This window comes from Ursus arctos, unplaced genomic scaffold (genome assembly GCF_023065955.2).
Source record: "Ursus arctos isolate Adak ecotype North America unplaced genomic scaffold, UrsArc2.0 scaffold_10, whole genome shotgun sequence".
In the NCBI taxonomy this organism is placed as follows: domain Eukaryota; kingdom Metazoa; phylum Chordata; class Mammalia; order Carnivora; family Ursidae; genus Ursus; species Ursus arctos.
Window position 1 is genome coordinate 17,401,750 of NW_026622764.1, and position 23,481 is coordinate 17,425,230.

General features: G+C 36.0%; 1 protein-coding gene across 1 annotated transcript in view; it reads right to left on the minus strand.

Annotated features, from left to right (window-relative positions):
- Window positions 1-16,371: 16,371 nt before the first annotated feature.
- Window positions 16,372-23,481, minus strand: part of GPC5 (glypican 5) — a 655,903-nt gene continuing 648,793 nt past the window's right edge. Inside the window, exon 7 of the mRNA XM_057307720.1 lies at window positions 16,372-20,802. Coding sequence (XP_057163703.1) covers window positions 20,608-20,802 — 195 coding nt within the window. The 3' untranslated portion in view covers window positions 16,372-20,607. The remainder of the gene's footprint in view (window positions 20,803-23,481) is intronic.

Consider the following 23,481-nt stretch of genomic DNA (forward strand, 5'->3'; position numbering starts at 1 on the left):
GTTCATCTTCAAAGTAACAGTGTTTGATCTTAATGATGTCCCTTTTTGCTCTCTTTTAGTAATTTCTTCGAACACTATTTTTTTGACATAAAAGTCTATAACTAAACGAAAGATTTTCTGCATAAAGGAAATGCATCATGGAAGAATCTGAATTTTTGAACTTCAAAGATATTTAAACATGGTTTTCGAGGTGAAATAGATTCTTTAAAAAGAGATACTCATGATACCTAAGAGGGAAGGTCATTTGGAAATTTTTAGAGGACTTGGCTATTTTTGACCCTTGGCCCAGGAGAAAGTCCCCATCTAGAAATGCAGTCTTCCATGTTGGAACCAGCAGCTCCTTGTCAGGACCATGACAGAAGAGAAGAAAATATAGCCACCCTGCAAAGTAAATCCATTGAATCAGACTTGACCAGAACCAGGTGACAACTACCCTACTGTTCACCCTCATCACATACTGGGAGACTGGAGAATCACCCAAGGTTTGGACCTGTTTCTTGGATCTACCAAATGACGTGGCACCTCAAACACAAGCCTTCCTTATGTGAGACAAAACGTGTCCTTTTTTCTTCTTCTTTTTGTTTTCTGCTGGCTGTTATCTCTTGGTCCTAATTGACAGTAAAAGCAGAAGACGAACAAAAATGTATAAAATTAAATTGAGCTAAGAAGTCAATTTAAAACAATAGTTGACTTTTTCCGAAAGGCTTGGGGCTCTGGAAATCCACATGATTCATATGACAGCAGCATGGGATCTGGAAGCCCTTGCGTCCAGAGGCAGGGCTGAGTCCATCAAATGCGGGTTACCAGCTGTCTAGTTGTTCAGTCGTCCACTCAACCCAAGGAAAGAAATGCTTCATCTGCCCTCCAAATCTATTTCCATAGGTCAGAGTCTTTGAAGTCAAAATTTATTTTCCTCTGTTCTTAGCCCTAATTCCTGTTGCTTCTCTTAAAACCATTTACTTTATTCAAAGGAAGGGAAAAACAGAAAATATCATCTGCATAACATATCTTCATACATTGTTACTACTGTCCCTTTTCTAGATCTCTTTCTCTCAAGGCTATTTCTCGCTTTTAGTCATTTGCAGTGCTTTTATTCATTGCATTTGAGAACGCTGAGGTATTTGAATTTTTATATCACTTGCAATTTGGGTCCCTTTTCTCCCCAATATTAAAAACCTTATAGAATATTTTGTTATCAAAAAAAGTTTTCTCTCTCTACTTCAATGACCAGACAATGACAAAAATTTAAGTAATGCAATACTGATTACGGAATATCATCTGTTAGCGTCTACTGAGTTACAATGAATTATTACTATTTCTCAGTGGTATATCTTCAATTAATTTTCACCTCTTTAATAGAATAGTCAATATTGTAGGGTCCTGGATATAAAATGTTTTCATTGAACACAAACCACATACTTCACAAAGGGAAAAAACAACTGTATACACATTACTTTCCCTATCAAAAATTCTGTTAATTTATAGAAGGAAATTTCACTATTCAGGCCTATGTGTGTGAGCGTGTGGGTGAGTGTGTGTGTGTGTGTGTGTGTGTGTGTGTATCTCAGTTACCTTGTATTATTTGCATCATTTTGGGTAAGGAGTAGACTGTGATGTTCCTGACAGAACCTAAAACAATGTTTCTAACAGAAAATGGCCAAGAACACACAAGTGATTCTTGCTTTTTTTTTTTAACCAATGATTTCCCAAGTTTGATTTCTCTCACCTCCTGCACAAAAATGATCCTGATACCCAATGTTAAAGAGGCCTCCCCTCAGGACCACAGCCAATCTAGTGCTGACTTGTTCTTTCAAGTTCCTCCTTAGAGGAACCTGTGCGAAGCTATAAATGGCCCATCACAATCACAAAGCTATAAATAGCCCATCACAATGCTCTCTTGTTGAGCTGTCTCACAGTTCTTTCGGTGCACTGTCTCGCTTGAAGCACCAAATTAATAAACCTAACTTTGTTTGACAATGAAAGCTTCTCTGGTGATCTTTATCTGGTGGGTTTTATCCTAGTAAGAAGGGCTTTCAACGCAATCAATTATACCTAAGACATTTTCTAAGTAATGACCAATATTTAAAAATATGCCATTCTCTGAGACATAGAATTTGAAAAATAATATGGAATTTGGGAATATCTTGTCCAAATCCCTTGTTTTTTATATGGTAGACAAATGAAATCCAAGACTTTTTCAAGGCCCCTGGACATTAGCGATAGAACCGTAATTAGAACTAATGATACTTCGTATATTGTCCAGAGTACTTCCTCCATAAAGCCTATCACTAACGGTAAAGTTCCGTACATTTGTGGTCCTTTCAAAAGTACCCCAGAATAAATACTTGCTGTATATGAAGCATATACATGAACACTAGTTTTTAACTTGGTTCTTCAGGTATTTAGACCAATATTTAAAAATGTCCTTTCCAAAATACTTCTCCTTTTTGGTGATTTTCAATTTCACCCATATAAGCAAAAAGATTCTGAAAACATTTAAAAATATGTCCTGGAGTTACTCATGCACAAAATGCTGAGAGTATTCTGTTATTCTTGTTTGAAGTCCTACTGCCTGGCCCCGATCCTGGCTCTGCAGCTTGCTCACTGAAACTAGTGTGATCTTGGCCAATGAACTGAAGTACTGGTGCCAAACTGGAAAAAACAATAATACGTTTCACGTAGAGTTTTAAAGTTAAGTTAATAGATAGAAAATATCCAGAATAGAGCTGGGCTTTGACACCAAGTATCACTAAATAAATATTAGCTATTGTTTTTATGATGTCAGGTAGCTATTAAGAATTATTATTGTTACTATTATTGGAATTTTAAATAACCATTTTCATATTGTATATTTGCATTTTATAAACAACAAATTTGACCTTTTTATAATTAACAGACATTATTTTTTGGAGCAGTTTTACTTTCACAGCAAAACTGAGCAGGAAGTATAGAGATTGTGCATATGCCCTTGCCCCCCCGAACTAACCTCCCCCATTATTAACATCCCCCACCAGAGGGGTACACGTGAGATGACTGATGAACCTACATTGATTGACACATCATTATCACCCCCAAATCCATAGTTTACACCAGTGTTCACTCTTGGTATTATACATTCTATGGGTTTAGACAAATGTATAATGACACGTTTCCATCATTTTGGTATCGTTTTTTTTAAAGGTTTTATTTATTTATTTGACAGAGACAGCCAGTGAGAGAGGGAACACAGGGGGAGTGGGAGAGGAAGAAGCAGGCTCCCAGCGGAGGAGCCTGATGTGGGGCTCGATCCCAGAACGCCGGGATCACGCCCTGAGCCGAAGGCAGACGCTTAAGGACTGTGCCACCCAGGTGCCCCTCATTTTGGTATCATTCACAGTATTTACACTGCCCTAAAACCCTCTGTGCTCCATCAGTTTTTTCCCTCCCTCCCCCTAAACCCTGACCTTTTTACTGTCTCTATAATTTTGCTTATTGCACATCTCACATAGTTGGACTCATACAGTATGTAGCCTTTTCAGATCGGCTTCTTCCACTTAGTAATATGAATGTAAGTTTCCTCCATGTCTTTTCATTGCTTGATAGCTCATTTCTTTTTAGCATTGAATAGTATTCCATTTTCCAGATGTACCACAGTTTATCCATTCACCTGCTGGAGGACATCTTGGGTACTTCCGAATTTTGGGTATTACAAATAAAGCTGTTAAGAACATACATGTACAGGTTTTTGTGTGGATGCAAATTTTCAATTCTTTTGAGTAACTATGAAGGAGTGTGATTCCTCGGCCATACAGTAAGAATATGTTTATTTGCGTAAGTAAACTTCGTCTTTGAAATAGAACATTTTTACTATTCTTACTATTCTTGCTATTGTTCACTGATCTTGAGCATGTTTTGCTGAACCTACATATAAGAACATTGTGCAGTGATGACAAGTTATCTTCAAAGACGCTGACAGCTCCTGAAATACAATAAAACCTACAAAGTGTATGACAGTAGCCTGGACAATCTGCATGTTGAGGAATGAAATAGTCAGTAGAAAAATTCAGTAGGAAAAGTCAGTTAATTTTTATCATCTACATCATAACTTTCCCATTTCTTTCCGTAACATTTGTTCTTTCTACTCCCATTTTATTCTTGATGGCTTTATATTACTAAACTCCCCATGATGACTTCAAAATACTTGTGTTCACTTATTCATGTATTCATACATTAACTCAACGAAGATTTTCTGAACATCTTTACTCATGTACTATACGTAATTCCAAGGATATAAAGATGGACCTGGGTACCATTTTTAGAAACTCAGGGTTTAAGAAGAAATAAACCATAAATGAATAAACTACAGTATAATAATATAAATACATATAAAGCATTAAGTTAGCAGATAAAGTAAAGACCAAGTTCACCTGAAGAGGTGGAGAAATTACAAGAAAAAAAAATTTTTACTTTCATTTATTTCATCAACATATCATGCCTCTATTACTGCATTAACAACTCTCTCCAGACGCATGTTTAACACTGCAATTACAGAGCTCTTGCTAGAGTGCAAATTGATCAATGAACTGACTTTTGGCAGAGCGTGTTATAAGTGATTCGTGAGTTAGTTTATGCTAATCCCCAGGCTACATTGTCTATTACAGCATTCTGGGATTCCATGCAGTTTTCTAATGATGCTTAGCTTTTCCTACTTACATGTTTCTGTTCCTGCTTCCTCATCCTGTAGTGATTATTCTCCTGGCTATTTATAACCCTATTAATAACTGTTTCATCAGCATCAGATTATATTTCAATTCCTTCGAGACAACTTCCCATGATCCCTAAGATGGTGTAAGATAGCTTTGTTTTCTGCTCCCATAATATCTGTTTTCCCACAAATAAAATTCTTCATACTGCATTGTAATTTCCTGATTACTCATCTGTATTCCCCAGGGGCTGAAATTTACATAGTGACTAGCACAGAACAAGTACCAAGTAAGTATTTGTTGAACGAATAAAGGAGTGGATAGGTGGATTGAGAGGTAAGGGGTTAACATCAAAGAAAAGATTGGTTTTATGGGTTGGGAGTATAAAGAAGAAGCAATTAGTGACTCAAATTTAATTTGGAGTTCAAAATTTGTATCAAATTAGTGTCATGCTATTCCCCTATGAGCTCCATAATGTAATTTAGATTTCAGGGAAAAAAAATAAGATTCCATCAAATGTAGTTGTATCATAAAGGTAAGACTAACAATAATTTCTCTGAGAAATGCTACGATACAAAATCTATATTATTTTGCAAAATTATACCAAGAACTGGAAATAATTATATATATATTACTTAATAAACATAATTATTTATATTTTTAAAATTTAGCATGAAACATTAGAATTATAAGGAAATTAGAGGAAGTCGACCATAATAAACAAAAAAAATACCCCCAAGCAATACAAACTGCGTTAATGCATCTCTTCCAAAATTGAGACATTACACATTAATCTAGAAAATTACACTCTTAAGTTCAGTGCTTTACCCTCCAATTTAACAATTAGCACTCAAATAATTACTTCTGACATTAATTTTCACTCAAAATACCACATTAAGCTAATGCAAAAAATCCTCAGTCAGGTCTCTACTCTGTGAAGATATGAAAGTTACTCATATAAATCACAAATACTGATAGTTGTCGAAGAAAACTATGCTTACCGAATGTATTTTATATTTAACAGCTATGGTCTTTTGAGTGTGAACATATTTATATTCATTTTTGTTTCCAGTTAATATTCTTGACTAAAATTAATGTCGATATTTTCAATTCATTAAAAAAGCTGGGTTTTAATGTTAATTAAGATGTGTCTCAGAGACACATAGATTATACTCATATCCATTCATGCAATTCAGAACACATTCATTAAATGTCGCATGTTTGGAGGCATTATTGTAAGGACTGTGAGGCAGTTGTTCTCAAGCCTTATTGGGAATAATTATTATTTATTATGCTTGCTAAATATAAATTTCTGGGCTCTACCCATGGAACTGTTGATTCAATATTTTGGGGCGGAATTCTACAATCTGCATTTTAAACAAGGATGGGGATAATTCTGATGGAAATTGTATATTCCGTGATCAGAAATAGTGCTGTGATGTGTGGCAAGATACCTATGAAAAACACCTTTTTATAGGCGCTGCCTGCCTTGCCCTCAAGATCTTATAACCTATCATCGTTAATGTGACTCACATATAAAACCATATTCTCGGGGGATGGCATAGGAACTAATAAAAGTTTTGGTGCTAGTAGACGCAGGAATGGAACCATACTTCAGAAATATATCTATCTATCTATCTATCTATCTATCTATCTATCTATCTACCTAAGTGGCTCAGTCAGTTGATTGAGCCTGATTGCAGCTCAGGTCATGATCTCAGGGTTGTGGGATCCGGCCCTGTGTGGGGCTCTGTGCTCAGCGTGGTGTCCGTTTGTCCCTCTCCCTCTGCTCCTCACCCCACTTGCTCTCTCTCTCTCTCGCTCTCTAAAATAAAGAAGTAAATAAAATCTTTAAAAAGAAATATATATCTTCTAAATATATAGGGTGCTGAAGAAGGGTGTGACTGTATCTTAAAGAGTGAATTCAAATATTCCAAATCTGGGAAGACCTGAAATTAATAATGGTAAAAGAAAAAGACTTAGAATTTGTTTTCAAGAACCAACAACATTTGGTACCTTGGAATTACTAGTCCCATTTGCTAATTTTATGTATGTGTGTTTTAATTGCCCTGTCTCAACTTGTCCCAGCCCTATACAGTTGCTCTACGGAAGACCCAAATCCAAGAGTTGCAGAAGTTGTCCTCAGAGACAGTTTTACAAGGCGGTTTCATCAACACTTAGAGCTTCAAATCCACTCAGGTTGATCAAACACAATGCCACATTTAAACAAAGGCTCATGGTTCCAGGGCTGATTCCCCCAGGGTATTTCTCACCCAGAAGACATCTATTTCCTCTTATTCTCTCTTCAACATGTCCAAGCATGAATGGATTATTTCTTCTCATTTTGTACATGATTGTTTTCCTCTGGAATTTGGGAGGAAATGTAAAACAGGTGTTAGCCCACACAGTATATTGTGATGGTTTTATCCCCTTGAACACTACAGGAAGGTCTTACTGGTTCTCAGATGATAATTATATTATCCTGATTCTAACTTTATACAATTAATACCAGCTGTAACAGACAGGGTCCAGTCCAAAACACAAACAAAAAACCCCAAGGATTATGCTATGCTAGAGTTAACATAACACAAGAAATTGATATATAAATATTCAAAGATTAGTGGAACAAAAAGAAGTGTTGAAGGCCATAGATATTAGTAACTATAAAGAGTAGCTCTCACTCTTAGTGTTGAAGGAAAGAAAGAGATAGGATATCCAGAATCGAGAGACTTGAAAGAGGAGTTTAGTTCTCAGAATGGACAATGGAAGTGTAATGCTTCCTGAATCACATTCAGACCTCTATGGGGCACCACAATGCTGGGATCGGACTCTAAGTGGAAGCAAAGGCAGTTAGTTGGCACAGGTATCTTCAAGGGCCAAAACACGGCTGCCACCGTAAGTGTTCAAAGTGTCTAGAGGCACGGCCATGATACTCTGCTGTGGATATAATACTGACAAGAATTGGAAACAGAAAGGAAGTATTTCCCCCCTTCTCTCTTCTTAAGATCTCCTTTTAGTATCTCCCATTGGCAGAAAAGTAACAGGACACTGGCTGGCACGATAATTTGGGAAACATAATTTATAGACCTCGTGTAATTTGGGAATTTAGTTGAGAGTTTAGAAAATGTAGTTTGCATAATCATAGAACAATTTTTAGAAGGGTGGCCTAGATCTGAGACACACAGGTAAATGACCAGCTCTATGGCCATAACAATCTCTTTACATTTTTGAAGTATGGGTCTTAAGAAAACAATTGGGCACCACCACTCCTCTCACTGGGATATGGGAGAGAATAAAAGTGTTTAATTTGGTCAAAAGCAACAGGGTATCCTCACAAAAAAATGAAATTGGCTGTCTGAGATGGCAAATAATTAAAAGTTACTGTTCAACTGTTCATTCATAAGCTCTCAATACTGAAATAGCCTCTTCTTAGAAGACCGATTCTCTGCCTAATATGACTTCGTGGTGGCTTGGGGTACCATATCTCAGCAAAGCACCAGACTGTCAGTTTAAAAATATTACTTTAACAGCAGGGCAGAGATGGGAAAAATAGAAGCAAAGAGACCATTATGCACTATAAAAACAGTTCAGGCAAGAGACGGGGAGGACCTCAGTTAAGAAAGTAGCAATGGGAATAGGAAAGAGAATGTATTTAAGAGAAATTGAGCAGGTAAAGACAATGGGCCTTTCTAAATGTGGGGAGTGAAAGAAGCAGAGGAACCTTGGCCAACTCCTGAATCTCTGACTTGACAGGATATAAGTGGTAGTGTGTCTACCAAATATGGACTATTAAAACACAGGTGAAAATTTGACAAGTTTAGTTTGGGGCTCATTGACTACACAATCCAGATCTAACTATTGCCTGAACGTCACTGGACTTTGTGATCTTGTTTGGACATTGGGCCTTGAATATATGGATTTTCCCTCGGAGTCCTTTGCAGTTGAGTAAATCGTATTTCTTAGAGAAAAAAACAAAAACAAAAATCAAGGCATTATATATTGTCGTACATTATGGAGACTGCTAATTCTTTTGCTAGCCTCTTGTCTCATCCTCCCTCAAAAACAGTGTTTCAGGAAGATCGAACGCATCATGAAAACATTCTGATATCTGAAACATTTGTGCTTTTGTAAATGCTCTGTCTGGAATGAATTTTATCCCCCAGGCCATCTGACTATTCTTGATCTTCCACGGACATCAGTACAGATGTAACTTTCAGGATCTTATTCCTGGCTAAATAAATAAATAAATAAATAAACGTAAAATTTATGATTCTCCCTATTATGTGCCCTCTGTGCCTCATGTGGTTCCATTTTTTATATTTTCAGTTTAGTTTATTTCCGTACATATCTGTCTCCCTTCTAGACTTTGAGCACCTGAAGTGTATAAAGTGTATAAAGGCAATATATATATTTTAAAAAAACATACATACTAGAAAGAGCAAAGAAATTTCTTATGACTCATACTGGCAAAATATTAGGTATATAACGAGATACCTCAAATCAACCTGGTCATAAAATAGGAGAAGGAAGGGGAGGCAATTTGCAAAAAAAGGAATAACCAATAAACAAAAACGTGCTGCTCAACTTCAGCAATCAGTGAAATGCACACTAAGCTGAGATGCCCTCAGCTTAGGTAAACTTCAGATAGGTTTCCTCCTGACTCAAAGTCTCTGACCTTCCTTTTCTTAGAGCACTTACTTTAAAAAATTTGCTATTATAGACTATTGGTGACATATGAATTTGAAAAACACAATTGTTTTTCACATGCATGAAAAACCTATGTATGTCTGTATGCATGCACATGTATTATGCCAAGGTCCACAACCAAAGATAAACAAGAGCATCACCATTTCCCTAAAACTTGAAATGACCTGGGAGATTCAGGGAAGGTACCTTTGCAGCACTGTTGCAGCATAGCTTTTGGAAACTCCCAGAGCCACACACAAACCAGATAGAATAACTAGATAGCAAAGTCAAAATCATATGATACCATTTTAAAACCCAACTCATGAGTTATCTTCATGAACGGCAACATACAAATGCGTGAAGACATATTAGCAATAGTCACTAAATCTAATGCCATCAGCAAGTCTGCAGAAGAAAGCAGTGGGAAGCAACGCAGCATGTTACAGACCTGAAAACAAAAGAATGCAAAATAGCCAACCGTTATGTGCTGGAAATCAATCTGAAAACAGCAGAGAATTGGAAGAAGTTTTTCCCACTCTAATAATGAGAGAGGATATAAGGCTGACAGGGCTGGAGCCTCTGACTCAAAACTAATTCGTCAAGTCTTTCTTACTATTTGGGGGTCCACAAAGAAGAGAAACTGCTGGAAGTGGAATCAAGAATTAGTGGGACAAGGTCAATAGAGAGTTTGGAAAGAGAAGATCTAAGTAAATGTAGGGGAAGGGACAGACCCAGAATATCTCAGAAAAGAAGTCACCATATTTTTTTTAACACTATAGGAAAACAATAGGACTGGGAACTCAGTTAATTTAGAAAGTCTATCTGAACCAAGCCTCCTTCTAAGAATTTAGAAAGTTTAAATTCACATAAAAATAAGCATCACAAAAGGATTAAGATCAAATCCTATCCAAAGTTATTATAACAAAAATAGCATTCTGCTACGATCTTCACAGTGAAAGCCCACCAGAATGACATGTTCAGAAATCTGACCAAAAATTTAACATATCATTTTCAAAATGAGCTAAAAGACATTAAGAAAAGAACATAAGACACCAAATAAGAACATAAACCAGAATTAGAGAAATTCAGAAATGAGGTTAGAGATTTTGAAAAAAGAAAAAAGGGAGGAACAAATATCATTTAAAAATAAAATCTAGGAGTGTAAGAGCAAAGAAATACCACTAGTAATACCTCAACGGAAATAGGAAGTGAAAAAAGGCAGGTATTTAAAATGAAAAATAAATTTAAAAAGAGATCACAAGTATTGAAGAATGTATTTATAAGTAAATACAATTCAACAAATGTCTAATAGGTATTCTTAAAGAGAAGAAAATCAAAACAAGGGAAGAGAACAATTACTTAAATCTATAACTCAATAATATCGCTAAAAAATTGATATGACTTATTTAAAAGGTATATTATGTTACTGAGAATGTCAACTCAGAACTACCAACACAAAGCTATATTCTAGCAAAATTACTGCACCTTCAAGGAAACAAGGCATTAGGCACTGAGAGGGTAAAAATATAATACGTGGCTTATCAAGAGCAGAAAATTAGTTTGTCAGATATTTGCCAGCAATGCTTTCTTTCAGAACAGCAATCAGGGCATAGTGAAGAGATGCAAGGGAAAAACTGTAATCCAACATTGTTCTATCCAGAAAAATTGACTTTCATGTCAAAGGGTCACAAACTCTTACCACCAAGTAAGAATTTGTGAAATACTGTCTTTATAAGTCCTGCTTAAGAAATGTATTAGAGAAGGGCACCTGGGTGGCTCAGTCGTCAAGCGTCTGCCTTTGGCTTAGGGCGATGATGCCGGCATTCTGGGATCGAGCCCCGCATCGGGCTCCCTGCTCAGCTGGGAGCCTGCTTCTTCCTCTCCCACTCCCCCTGCTTGTGTTCCCTCTCTCGCTGGCTGTCTGTTAAATAAATAAATAAAATCTTAAAAAAAAAGAAATGTATTAGACTTTGACAGAAGAACTAGTAGTGAGCATTGCATATATAATTACTGGAAGAATAAATTAAGTGTGCAGATGTAGTACGTGACCTAATGATATCTTATCTTATCTTATCTATCTATCTATCTATCTATCTATCTATCTATCTATCTATCTATCTACGTAATCTATTTATCTATTTTATATTCTTGCTAAGGAACTATCTATATGACCTCTGCATTGGGTTGCTTGATATCTATCAATATCTATTCTAACCACAAAATGGGATTAGAATATGGATTAAATATGCAAAAATGTAACTGACTTTAGTAATCATAATTGGTGGGGGTAGGTTTAGTATTTTTATGGTAATGTGATGTATCTAATGCAGAGTAAAGCAAATGGGTAATGAGGTGTCTTTTTTTCCTTTTATCACCTGTGTCTTTAAGAATCATGTCTTATGCCTAGATTGTGGCCATGAAAATACTGTTTCTTATGAAAACAAACCAAGGGTCACATAAAAATGACTGATTCCATGTCTGTGACAGACAATGAATAGACTCCATCTGGAATATTTTCTTATGCTATACCACAATAAAGCTAGCCAAGACTTTGAGGATCACGTCAAAAGAACTCAAGAGCCAAATCGGAGGAGGGCCAACTGGCAAAATGTGGGACAATCTGGACTTCAATAAGGATAAGAATCACAAATGTTTTTAAGACTGATTTTATGATATTTTTAAAAAAATGGTCACCTTCTGAGAAAGACAGGGAGGGTATTAATTAAATAAAAAGAAATTTTCAAGACTCTGTCCTGCCTTTCCTGAACATCATAATCAAAATAAAGAACTAGATCCCTGAAGTTGATTTTTGTTCTGAGAATATTTGTTAAAGAAGATAAAGAACCCTACGGAATGGGGAAAGTGATATATAAGAAATTTCAGATGAATAAGTATATGAGGAATTTCATATACCTATGAAAAAAGTACAGTTCAGTGAATTCGCATGGTAATAGAAATTAAGATAACGTACTGTTATCCTATATTCTTTGGACAGATAGACAAAAGTAGTGAAAATGGGGAAAAAAGTGTTTGCAAAAATGGGGAGCAATAAATAATAATAAACTCTTATTTATTGCCAGTAAGAATATAAATTTGACACAATCACCCTGTAAAGCAGTCTGACATTTCCTAGTAAAGCTTGGCGTATGCATGCTTTGCTTTGAGACCTTGCCATGATACTTCTAGGTATGTACTACAGAGGTGCTTACACGTGTTCAAGAAGGTTTATAGCAACAAAATTCACAATATCCAAACGCTGAGATCAACTCCAATACCCATAAACGATAGAATAAACAAATGGGTGTGTGCGCCCATAACTTAGAACACTATACCTTGGTAAAATAAATGAGTACATCTAAACCCATCCACATGGATGAACTTCAAAAATATAACATTTAAGAGAAAGGAGCACACCACAGGACAACAAAAACTACATGATTCCATTTGTATAAAGTGCAAAACCCAGCAATGTATTATTTGTGGATGCATATCTTGATGCTTAAAACTTCCTAAAACAGAGGAAGAGGCAATGATTTCTATGTAATTCATGATCATGGTAAACTCTCAGAGTAGAATGTGTTCAAGAAGGGCAAAGATATGGAAATATTCTATTTATTGGACTGGTGGAACAAATTCATTTTACTATTTTCCTTAAACTGTGCGTGTGTGAGTATGTGTGTATACTTACAGATTTTTCTATCTACCTCTATATACCTAAATTTATCTCTAAATTATTGTTATGACTTCACCTGGCTGTATGGAATATTCCTTTCTTTCTTGCCAGTTCATGGAAACGTTTAAGAAAATCTTTGTACAGATTTTACTCAACAACTTTTTTGTTTAGGTGGGTGGGAATGGATTGGGCATTCTTGTAATGCCGTGTATGGATTAGGGGATTTAATTCTCACAGGGATGGTTCTTGGAAAGTACTATCATTATCCCCAGCTTAAGGAAATTAAGGCACAGAACAATTACTTGTGCAAGCTACGTGGTAAATTACTTGTGCAATATACACTTCGTTTACACTTTCATTTTTTTAACCAGTTCACTGTATTGCTAGTAAAAGTAACTGCACTCTCCGGGTGCCTGGGTGGCTCAGTCGCTTAAGCGTCTGCCTTCAGCTCAGGTCATGATCTCAGGGTCCTGGGATCCAGCCCCACTGGGTTCCCTGCTCAGCAGGGAGTCAGCTTCTCCCATTCCTTCTGCCCCTCCCCCCACTTGTGCGCACTTTCTCAAATAAAATCCTTTTAAAAAAAAACAAAACAAAAACTGTATACTCAAACAAAATGACCACACAGAAAAACCTGTAATCGTTGCTCTTTGCCTAACGAATTAAATACAAACTCTTTACTCTTGAATTCAGAATCCATTATAACACCTTCAATCTACATATTTAGACTTCCAGTGTTTTTTCAAGCCATTTGAATAATGTTCCTCTGAAGCATGCTCCTTATTCCCCTTCTCCTCACAGCCCCCCAGTCTTTGTTCACCAGGCTTGCTCTTCAGCTTGCTTCTCCCTCCCTGTTGTCAAGAGCCCAAACTAAATCACGCATCCACCCTCTCAAATGCCATTTTCCCATAAACAGCACCATCAATTTCTTTTTTCAGATGGCCCTTTTCCTGCCTCCTCTATGCAGTATTTTCTGATTGCCCCATTTAGATAGTCTCTCTCCTTTCTCTTAGTTCACATAAAACTTTGATTTATCTCTGTTGGAATTTAACATGATTCAGGGGATTGTGCGAGATATTTCTTCAGTGTGCATCACAAACTGGTAGAGTTAAAAGTGAAACATTTCTGCTGACATACCAGAGTCACTGTTCCAAAATGAAAGGCTTCAGACCCTGAGAACAAATGGAAGGGGTTCTCCTTTGGTGTTAGGGAAGTAAACCCGTGGCTAAACACAATCAAACAGACTGATACCAAAGATCACAGAGAGGAAGCCCGATTACCCGTCTAACTGGGATAGTCCTTAATGCCTTCGTGTATATGCTGCTGCCTTGGGATGCTAATATATACATGTAGATGGTGTTTTATAAGAGTTCGTGCTACTTTAATACAGGCTTAGAGACACTAATAAAAAAAGGTATGTAATAAACAAGGACATGCATTTTTGCTCCTCACAGAAGGAATGGTCCTTAGACCAGCAGCAACAGCATCAAGTAGAAAAGCACGTGAGTAATGCCCCCCTTTAGACCTCTTGTATCATACTCAGCTTTTGAACAAGGATCCCAGGCGCTTTGTATACACGAGCAACTTTGACAAGCTCTGGGCCCAGATCACATGCTCTATTGTTTATATTAATTATGTAGAGTTAGATGAGCAATTAATTGGTCGAAAACCTATATGAAATACTTTTTGTACTTCCTTAATGGTGTGGAAGTCATGAAAGAGCTGAACGCATACCTGACTTGTTTCTACGTGATCCATTTCAGCAATGAACCCTAACTAAGAATGCAGCAGTTTCATAGCCATTCTGTTTATCTGCAACAGAAATCTATAAAAACAGACCTGGGTAGAAAGGTGATTTGTTTCTGGGTTTATTGACAGTCACATGACTTTGGGCAAGCCAGGATAAAATGTATCTGATAATATTTTCTTAAATTTTCATTTTTTACTTCCTCTACTGGTCATACAGTTGTATGGAGCATTGTACTAGTTCAAAGAGACCCTAACTTCTTTTTTTTATGTCCTCTAGCATGGTACAGATTTCGTTATGAGATCTGCAGAATAGCTGTTGATCTGGGATGCATGCTGGGAGGCCTCGTAAGCTTTAATTAATAAGTCTTCCCTCTTCACCTCAGTGATCTCACATCAGTTCTGAGTCTAAGCTGAAGCAATGGAAATCATTCCGCAGGCATTCAAGGACGAGCCCTCTTGTTTCAATTCTATTATTTAAATCCATGAATGTGATATATAACTTTTCAAGAGAATGAACGATGGTTTAAATGATTCCTTATGTATCCAGTTTCCATTACACAATCTTCTTAACAAAATAGCAAGCAGCCAGGATGAGGCTTAATTATTTAGAAACCAAAATAGAAGTATACAATCAGAATAACATTCATAGTGATCACATCTTCATTAAAATATATTTATCTTAGATATCTATTTCATTTCTTTTCAGTATAATTTTCATCAGTAGTGTAGAAACTGTAGTAGGTGACAATTTCAAAGTGTTTATAATTTTGAACATTGAACAGAATCAGGAAGGGTTTCTTTGTGAAAATTTTTATGGTTTTATCATGATCCTTCAGTACTAGGCACTGTAAAATATACATTAAAGTATAGAGTCATTATTCAAGATGATTTTCACTGTGTCACAAAGGTTTGAATCTAAGTAACCTTATAAAGATGATTTATTTCTAGCATCACTGAATAAAGTAAACACATAAGCTCCGTAGTTATTTTCAGTAAACTTTCTTATTGGAAGATAATTTATTAAAGGGCTATTTATCTCACTTTGCAAAGTAAACTAAATACATTTTATTTTAACTGAATTTGATGAGACTTAAATGTTAGAAAGAATACACATACTTTTAATATGCTTATTTGGAACTACTATTCTTTAGGAACTATTTTTTTAAAGATTATTTATTTGAGAGAAAGGGAGAGAGAGAAGGGGGGAGGGGCATAGGGAATCTCAAGCAGAATATTGAGTAGACTCCATGCTGAGCGTGGAGCCCCATGTGGGGCTCGATCCCATGACCCTGAGATATGACCTGAGCGGGAATCATGAGTTGGACACTTAACTGACTGAGCCATTCAGGTGTCCCTTTTGGAACTATTATTAATGTAAACAAATATATGCTTGCATTATCTGTTTGACATAATTTATACTGGAAAGAAAAATCATCAGTAGATAATATAAAATAATTTCTACAAAATGAATAATTACATAGTTTTAGTAATTCTGGAAAGAAAAGTAAAGATTGCATTTTCTAAGGAAAATGCCACTTGTAATTCTTTTTCTTTTCTTTCTTTCTTTCTTTCTTTCTTTCTTTCTTTCTTTCTTTCTTTTTTTTTTTTTTTTTTTTGGAGTTCTCCCTGACCTCTATGCCTGAGATTTTGAAATAAAGGTGATTTATGGTGAAAATAAGTTTGAGGAAGCCAAGAATTTTCCCTCGCTGTGTAATCCTGCATTACTAAATAAATCAGCAACCTTTATTCTTCGGTGGTTAACAACGTTTTATTTTCATTTTACCATGCACATGGAATACACTATTCTCTTCCAAGGTCATTGTTAGTACCATGCTGTAGGTGCATTTGTTAGAAGCTACTCTAAGGTTAATTACGAAGTGACAAGTCCAAAGCCAATATAAACTATTTATTTTTGGCTACAGAAGGTGAACCAGAATTTCTTTCCAGATCTAGTAACTTTATATTTCGATGTATTACCCTGCTACTTCCAAATTAATCTCCATTATGTTGAATACTTTCAGTATTCAAAAGCTTACCTCCTGAGATAACACACAGGGGAATGCTTCATAAACTGGACGGTGCTATCAATGGCTGGTCCAGTATCCCTACTCTTCTTGTGATGCAGTTAGCGGTTTGTGGACCAGGGAATCATTGAGAACAGAGATGACAAAAGGTTTGAGAACTGAGTCCTGGATTCTTTAAATACTTAGAATTTGGGTTGATGATGAAAGCCCATAACAGAGAAGAGGAAGAACAGCTCGTGAAATAAGAAACTAAAGGCTAACAGTCGTCTGAAGGAGCCCACACAATGACCCTCCTCCAGAGGCATGCTGAGAGCACCACTAGGACAAAAGTCATCTGAACACACATTTAACGATCTTTGTTGTCATTCACAGGCACACAAAATAAAATTATTTCTAAAACTGCTAACCACACTATATAACATTATATGAGCAATGATGAATATGACAATAGAAATTACCTCAGACAATCTGAAGACTGAAAATCACCCTACTGTTCTCGAATTGTATTGTATCTGAATCAACTTGTGGTCAGATTCATTTTGCTTGTGTTATCAGTATAAACCACCGTATCAAAATGAACTTGGTCACAGGTTACATATTCTTTGTTTCTTAAAATTGAAATGGAAATGATGTTATCACATGAGAATTGCAAGCAATGCTACTATTCTAAAACTACACATGGAATGGTTTTGCGACAGCCTGTCTTTTAGTGGCATTCTGGGTTATTTTCATTTGAAACTATCAGAATTTGGGGATATTAGAAGAACGGTCAAGTAGTTGAGAAAGTATTGATGAGAGTGGCAGTAGGTTTGCTCTGCCTGGCTACAAGAACAGAACTTGGTTTTTTCCGCTGGTGTTTAGAACCGGCATCAATCAGCAACTTTGAATGGAGAGCAAGTGTCAGAGGTGAGGCAAAATGAAGGTTCAAAGCCATTTAGATCCTGTAGTCCCAGGTTACTAGTGAAATAACCACACCCACACGAATGAGCCAGATTCAATACAATAAAAAAAAATATAGAGTAAGTTTCTAGAAGATTGGGATTTTTAAATCATTTTACTGAAATAGGAAAATATTTTCAGTTTCCTAAGAGTGAACGGTGCATTGCATAGACGGCTGCTTTTTATAAGAAACGTACCAGCTATCGTTTGATAACTGATAGCCATCAGGTAGTTTTAAAAGCTAAACATTTGTTAAATTATTTGATACCATCGGTGATGAAAACAAAATCATACTTAAAAAGCATATAAATATTTTGATGGTAAAACTTAGCACTTTAAAGTGTATCGATCCCTCAGTTATCTGAAATAAACATGAACAAAAGCAGATGGAACATCAGGTCAAGTGATAATTAGTAAACTTGGAAAATTTTCATAAATGGAGCACAATCAAATTTGCAGAACACAGTGTTATTCCACGTAATCATATATTATATGGCTATAAATACATACATACATATATGTGTAACTATTTTTAATCCAACATTTTTGAGGTGACAAATGAACTATATTCTACTTACGATGTTTTTTATAAAGAATAACATCAGTGTACAGAAGAAACAATGGTGCATTTCAAGTTCTTTACACAAACAACACCGGGTAAACTTGCCGGAGCACATGAGTTTTAAGTTATTAAGACCATCCAAAACTATGTGGTAGCTTGCTTTAGCAATATATCAAACGAGCCAAACACAAGGAAAATATGATAGTGCTTTATAAAAATAGAAATGTGACCTATGCTTTGCTACTTTCTCTGTCCCTGTTTATTTCAGCCTACTATCCACAGTGGTTTCCTAACCACTTATTAAAAATTGAAAGGCAACAACTATAAACTCTGAGAAACATGAGAAGCAACCCACTTATAGCAGATGTGGATTTTTTTAAATGTTTGCCTGGAGTTGCTGAAAACTATCTAAATCTTAAATCTCTCCAATTCTGAAGGACAGTTGCTTGTACCACACCTGTCCATATCAGTAATAATGGAAAACAGGATTCTGAAGTCAAAATTCATTTTTGCCACCTTGACACATATGATTTTGTGAGAAAATTATTAGTAGTTAAATATCCTCCACTGTCTCTACTTCTCTTGTGAAATAAAACAAGAGTTATCTATTAATACATAATGAGTTCTTGAGCTTATAAATAACTCCAAGAGTGAAAAAAATCCCTATAAAAATGCTAATTCTACACTTACACACACATAATTTTTAGATGAAATTTCAACCTATTTTTATAATACTGTCTATTCCTTAAAACCCTGCTAATATTTAAATGACAATGAAATTATGCTACACAAAAATACTTAAGATAAAATGAAAATGAAAGATTAACTAATAGTAACCTAATAGATAAGGATCACAATTCCAAAATACGATGGAGGACATTTTAACTCTTAGGTAAGAATAATTTTTTTTTTCTAGAAAACCCTTTCATTTGCATTTTCTACTTCTTCCCTTTAATTGTTTTGGCCTAAAGAGCAAAATATAGAAAAACAGAAGAATCAACCTGACAAACTATATTAATACCAATAACAAAAACACATATCCTTACCTGCTCCTACTCGAGTAGAAGATACTTAATTTTCACTAGGAAACTGCATTAATACATCAAGAAATTTTGGTGGCCCTTTGTTCAACTGTTGCTCCAGCGTACTAAGCCCCATCTATTTACTTTCTCTTAGATTTATTTCTGTGTCTAACAGGAAAACATATTTCTTTATACTAATTGCCCTTTGGATTTTGCACCTCTGTGGCCTCCATTCCTTTAACCAATATATTTGCCTTATAAAACAAGATCCTGGAAAGAATGGGGTATTGATGCTTGAAGCATGTGTAGTGTTCTAAATTTACTACAAGAAGTGAAAAGTAAATGAATTCTTCCCCCACCAAAGTCATGAAAGGACATGTCTCACAGTTCCAAAGCAGCCCTTTGTGATTTAGAGAGAGACTTTCCGACCAGCCTCCAGATAGGGCTGCACAAGTCCAGAAAATTACTTTATAAAGTAATCACCTTTGGTATGACCTCGGATAAATGAAGAGCTGAAAGGAAGCTGCCCTGGGTACGTCAACTTGCACACTGCTTTCTCAGCTGAAAGCTTTGGTTGTCTTGCCCATGTGAACATCTGCATGCGTGTAACAAGGAAGAGCCAATATTCCTCATTTTGTAAAGCGAAGAAAAGAAAACACAATTCATCTGGTGATTTGTTGTTGTCATTTGGAAGTTCGATCTTCTGTGGTGGTGACCAGCCCAGCAATACTGGACATGGTTTTCAAACCCATACAACCAAGATGAGGTGAACGATTGGAGAGAGTTTTTGGGAAGAACAGATTCAGAAGAGTTAAATCCAAGTCGTTTTTCACTATAACTAACCCTCTATTTAACCAATTTCTTTGTAATTTGATCATGATGAAAACCTAGTAAGATATCTTTTATAGAACGGTGCAATATAATGAAGTTGCAGAATTTGATTATTGAGTAGAGTTTACCCATCCTGATTTCGCATTATTTACTAGTATCTATCTAATAGCCACCCTGTTAGTTATTTCGAGCCCTGAGGATTATCCGACTTAAAAACCTTTAATTCTCAGAACTGGTCATTCACAAATCTTTCACAGAAAAAAAATGCCATTTCCATTGAAAGTCATTAGTTAAAAATAAACAACACCCCCAAGAATACATGTCCGGAATAACTAAAAATGGGTTCATTGTCATTTCCAATTCCTTTTGCATATGCTTCTGAATTCTCTGTCCTTATTCCTTTGCATTCATAGTAATAATTATCCTCAATTAAACTACAAAATTAATTCTTTAGAAATGGTGTTGGAATCGTACACTTACAGTCTGTGATTTTTAGTGTCCTCTTGACTTCTCCACTTCCCGATCCCCCACAACCGTCTTCATCATCACAGTCCCCGCTGACCTGTTCAACCAGGCCACCGCCACTGCCCGTCTGGAGCTCCCACTTGTCAGGTTTGGGTGACCTACCCTGCAACAACTAAATATGGATACCAAAAACATTTATTAATAGCAAACTCAAACCACCTAAGGAAGCTCTTCAGAAACATATGTAGAAATTAGAATTATTTTCTTACGTGGATCTACTATTTTGGTGAGAACACCTGACCAAATCAAGTCTGTAATAAAAAATTAAAACTACCAAAATTATAGTAAATAACAGGCAAGGTCTTACAGCTATGAAGATCTACGATCTGCATACAAACTCAGTGATGAAACTTAGGTTGAGGCTTCAGAAAGCAAATAAACCAGGCCTTCTTGCTCATGGAGAGTTGGGCTGGAGAATCCTTTCATTCTGAATTAACATGTTTAAGCACGGTAAATCAAATTTCAGTACAACACAACTTCCTTTGCAGTATATTGGCTGATACTATTGCGCTGTGTTGTAAACCAACAATCCAAAATTTCTCAAAACATAGTAAAATTCTTCAAGAAAAGCTCCCGTTAAAAAAAATGTAGAATTTTGGACATACACATATAGCTTTAAACTTTCTTGGATCAGATGCTTCGTCCTTGGAACAGAAGACTTAGGTCCTACTTCCATTTCTACAAATCACTTAAGAAATGTAACCAACTTCTTGGTTCTTGGTTCTCAAGCTTTTCATTTACTTATATGAGCAAAATAGATGGAACAGCCATTTTCCTCTACAGCACAAGAGTGCTGGTAATATTTTTGAATAATATTGGAAATGCCTGAACTCCTTTTCAAGAAGGTGATGTTATGAATAATAGAATATTTCACTTCAAGTTAAGTCTGAGTAATATGATTCAATAGGTGACATATACCCCTGTAAGGCAGTTTGGGAGAACACATGACCCAGCATGAGCACTAGAGGGTACTGCTATATTATGAATGAAATGTACCCCGGCTGCACACTTAATGGTCATTTAAATTTTCAGGGTGCTCTATGTAAGTCTTAGAGATTTTCTAGATAATAGTATTGATTAGCAGACAATAATGAAGCACACAGCCCAAGGATAATATTTCAAATTGAAAAACATAGGGTGAAATATCCTCAGTACAATGAAGAGGAACACATTTAGCATTTAAGAACACTTACATTGAAGCAACCAGACTTTGACAATTTATAAACTTTCAAAATTAAAAATAAAATTCGGTCACAAACTGTGAAATAGTACAATTCTTTTTTTTAATTTTTTAAAAAATTTTTAAAAATTTTTAAAAGATTTTATTGATTTATTTGAGAGAGAGATAGAGAGCACAAGAAGGGGAGAGGAGCAGAGGAAGAGGGAGAAACTGATGGTTCGCTGAGCAGAGCCCCATGTGGCATTCGATCCCAGGCCTGTTGATCCCGACCTGAGCCAAAGGTAGACACTGAACAAACTGAGACACCCAGGTGCCCCAAAATATTACAATTCTTTAAGATTAATTTTCCCTAACAAAAATGAAATGGCAAAACAAACTGACAATAATTAAAAATTCTGGTCAGAATTTATTTCTATTTATTAGCATTTCCTAAATGTGTTACTAGGTGTTAAATTTAAAAAGATGTCTCTCCTGATTCTCTAGCATATTCCTCCAAACCAGAGGTTAATATTCCGTAAGACACCACCTTACAGAGAAGATCATACCCTGGGAAACAAGCTATCAGATTTTACCTTTTCTTTACTTTTCAGTTTCTCTGCCTCTTTACAATCCCTCTCGCTGTTTTCCAAGTCCCTGAACATGAGACGGAATCACCGTTTCCTATGATCAACTCATCAAAAAATATTCAAGATTCCATCTGCCCCGTACTACTGGGTTCCCAATAATCCCATTTCCCTGTGACGGGATTAGTTCCCTCTGTGTCCTCTGCATGAAAGTTCTGCCTTACAAAGATATTTTCTTCCTTCTCAATCATCACACATCCACAAATGTTCATTTTTATTCTCACAATTATAATAAAATGTATCTTGCAAAAATCCCCAATACATTTCTAATTAACAAAAACCAGCTTTTCACAGCAAGATCTTTATTCAAATCCTACTTTTTTGAACAAAACTGTTCTGATTTCTTCTTCCTTTGATCATCTTTCTCCTCACACTTCCAAGAAAATAAAAATAAATGTTTCAGTTAATAGCAGAAACTTCCTTCGTAGTCTCTTTCTGGGAATCCATCCTAACAGACTGTGCTCTCACCTGTATACAAATTACAAGTCTTTATCTCCAGCTCTTCCTACAATACTTCATCTCTAAGCAGTGATTGGATCTAAAAATGCACTCCACTGCTTTGTATCTTAAAATAAACTTTCATCTCCACTATGTATGTATCATTACAACTCCTCTTCTCAACCTCTTATTGCAGGGGATGTCAGTCTCTCCACCTACAACCACCCTATTATTTCCCCCAAATCAGTACTTTCACCATGTCCTTTCTCTGCCTTAATGCTCTTTGTGACCCTTAACTGTCAAAAATTGCTCGTTTCCAACATATGTCCAGAGGAGAAATATCACTACAGATAGACAAAGCACAGAAAGAGAGCCTATAGCAAAATGTTTGTGAAATTCCTACAATGGTCCGCCTTCTTGATGTCCATGAACTGAAGGCTCCTGAGAAACCTCACAGAAAGCAATGCTGTTTAACAGTCGAACGCCACCTCACATTTTCCAAATGTACATAAGCAAATTACCCCTTTCCTTCACTCAACACCCACTGACA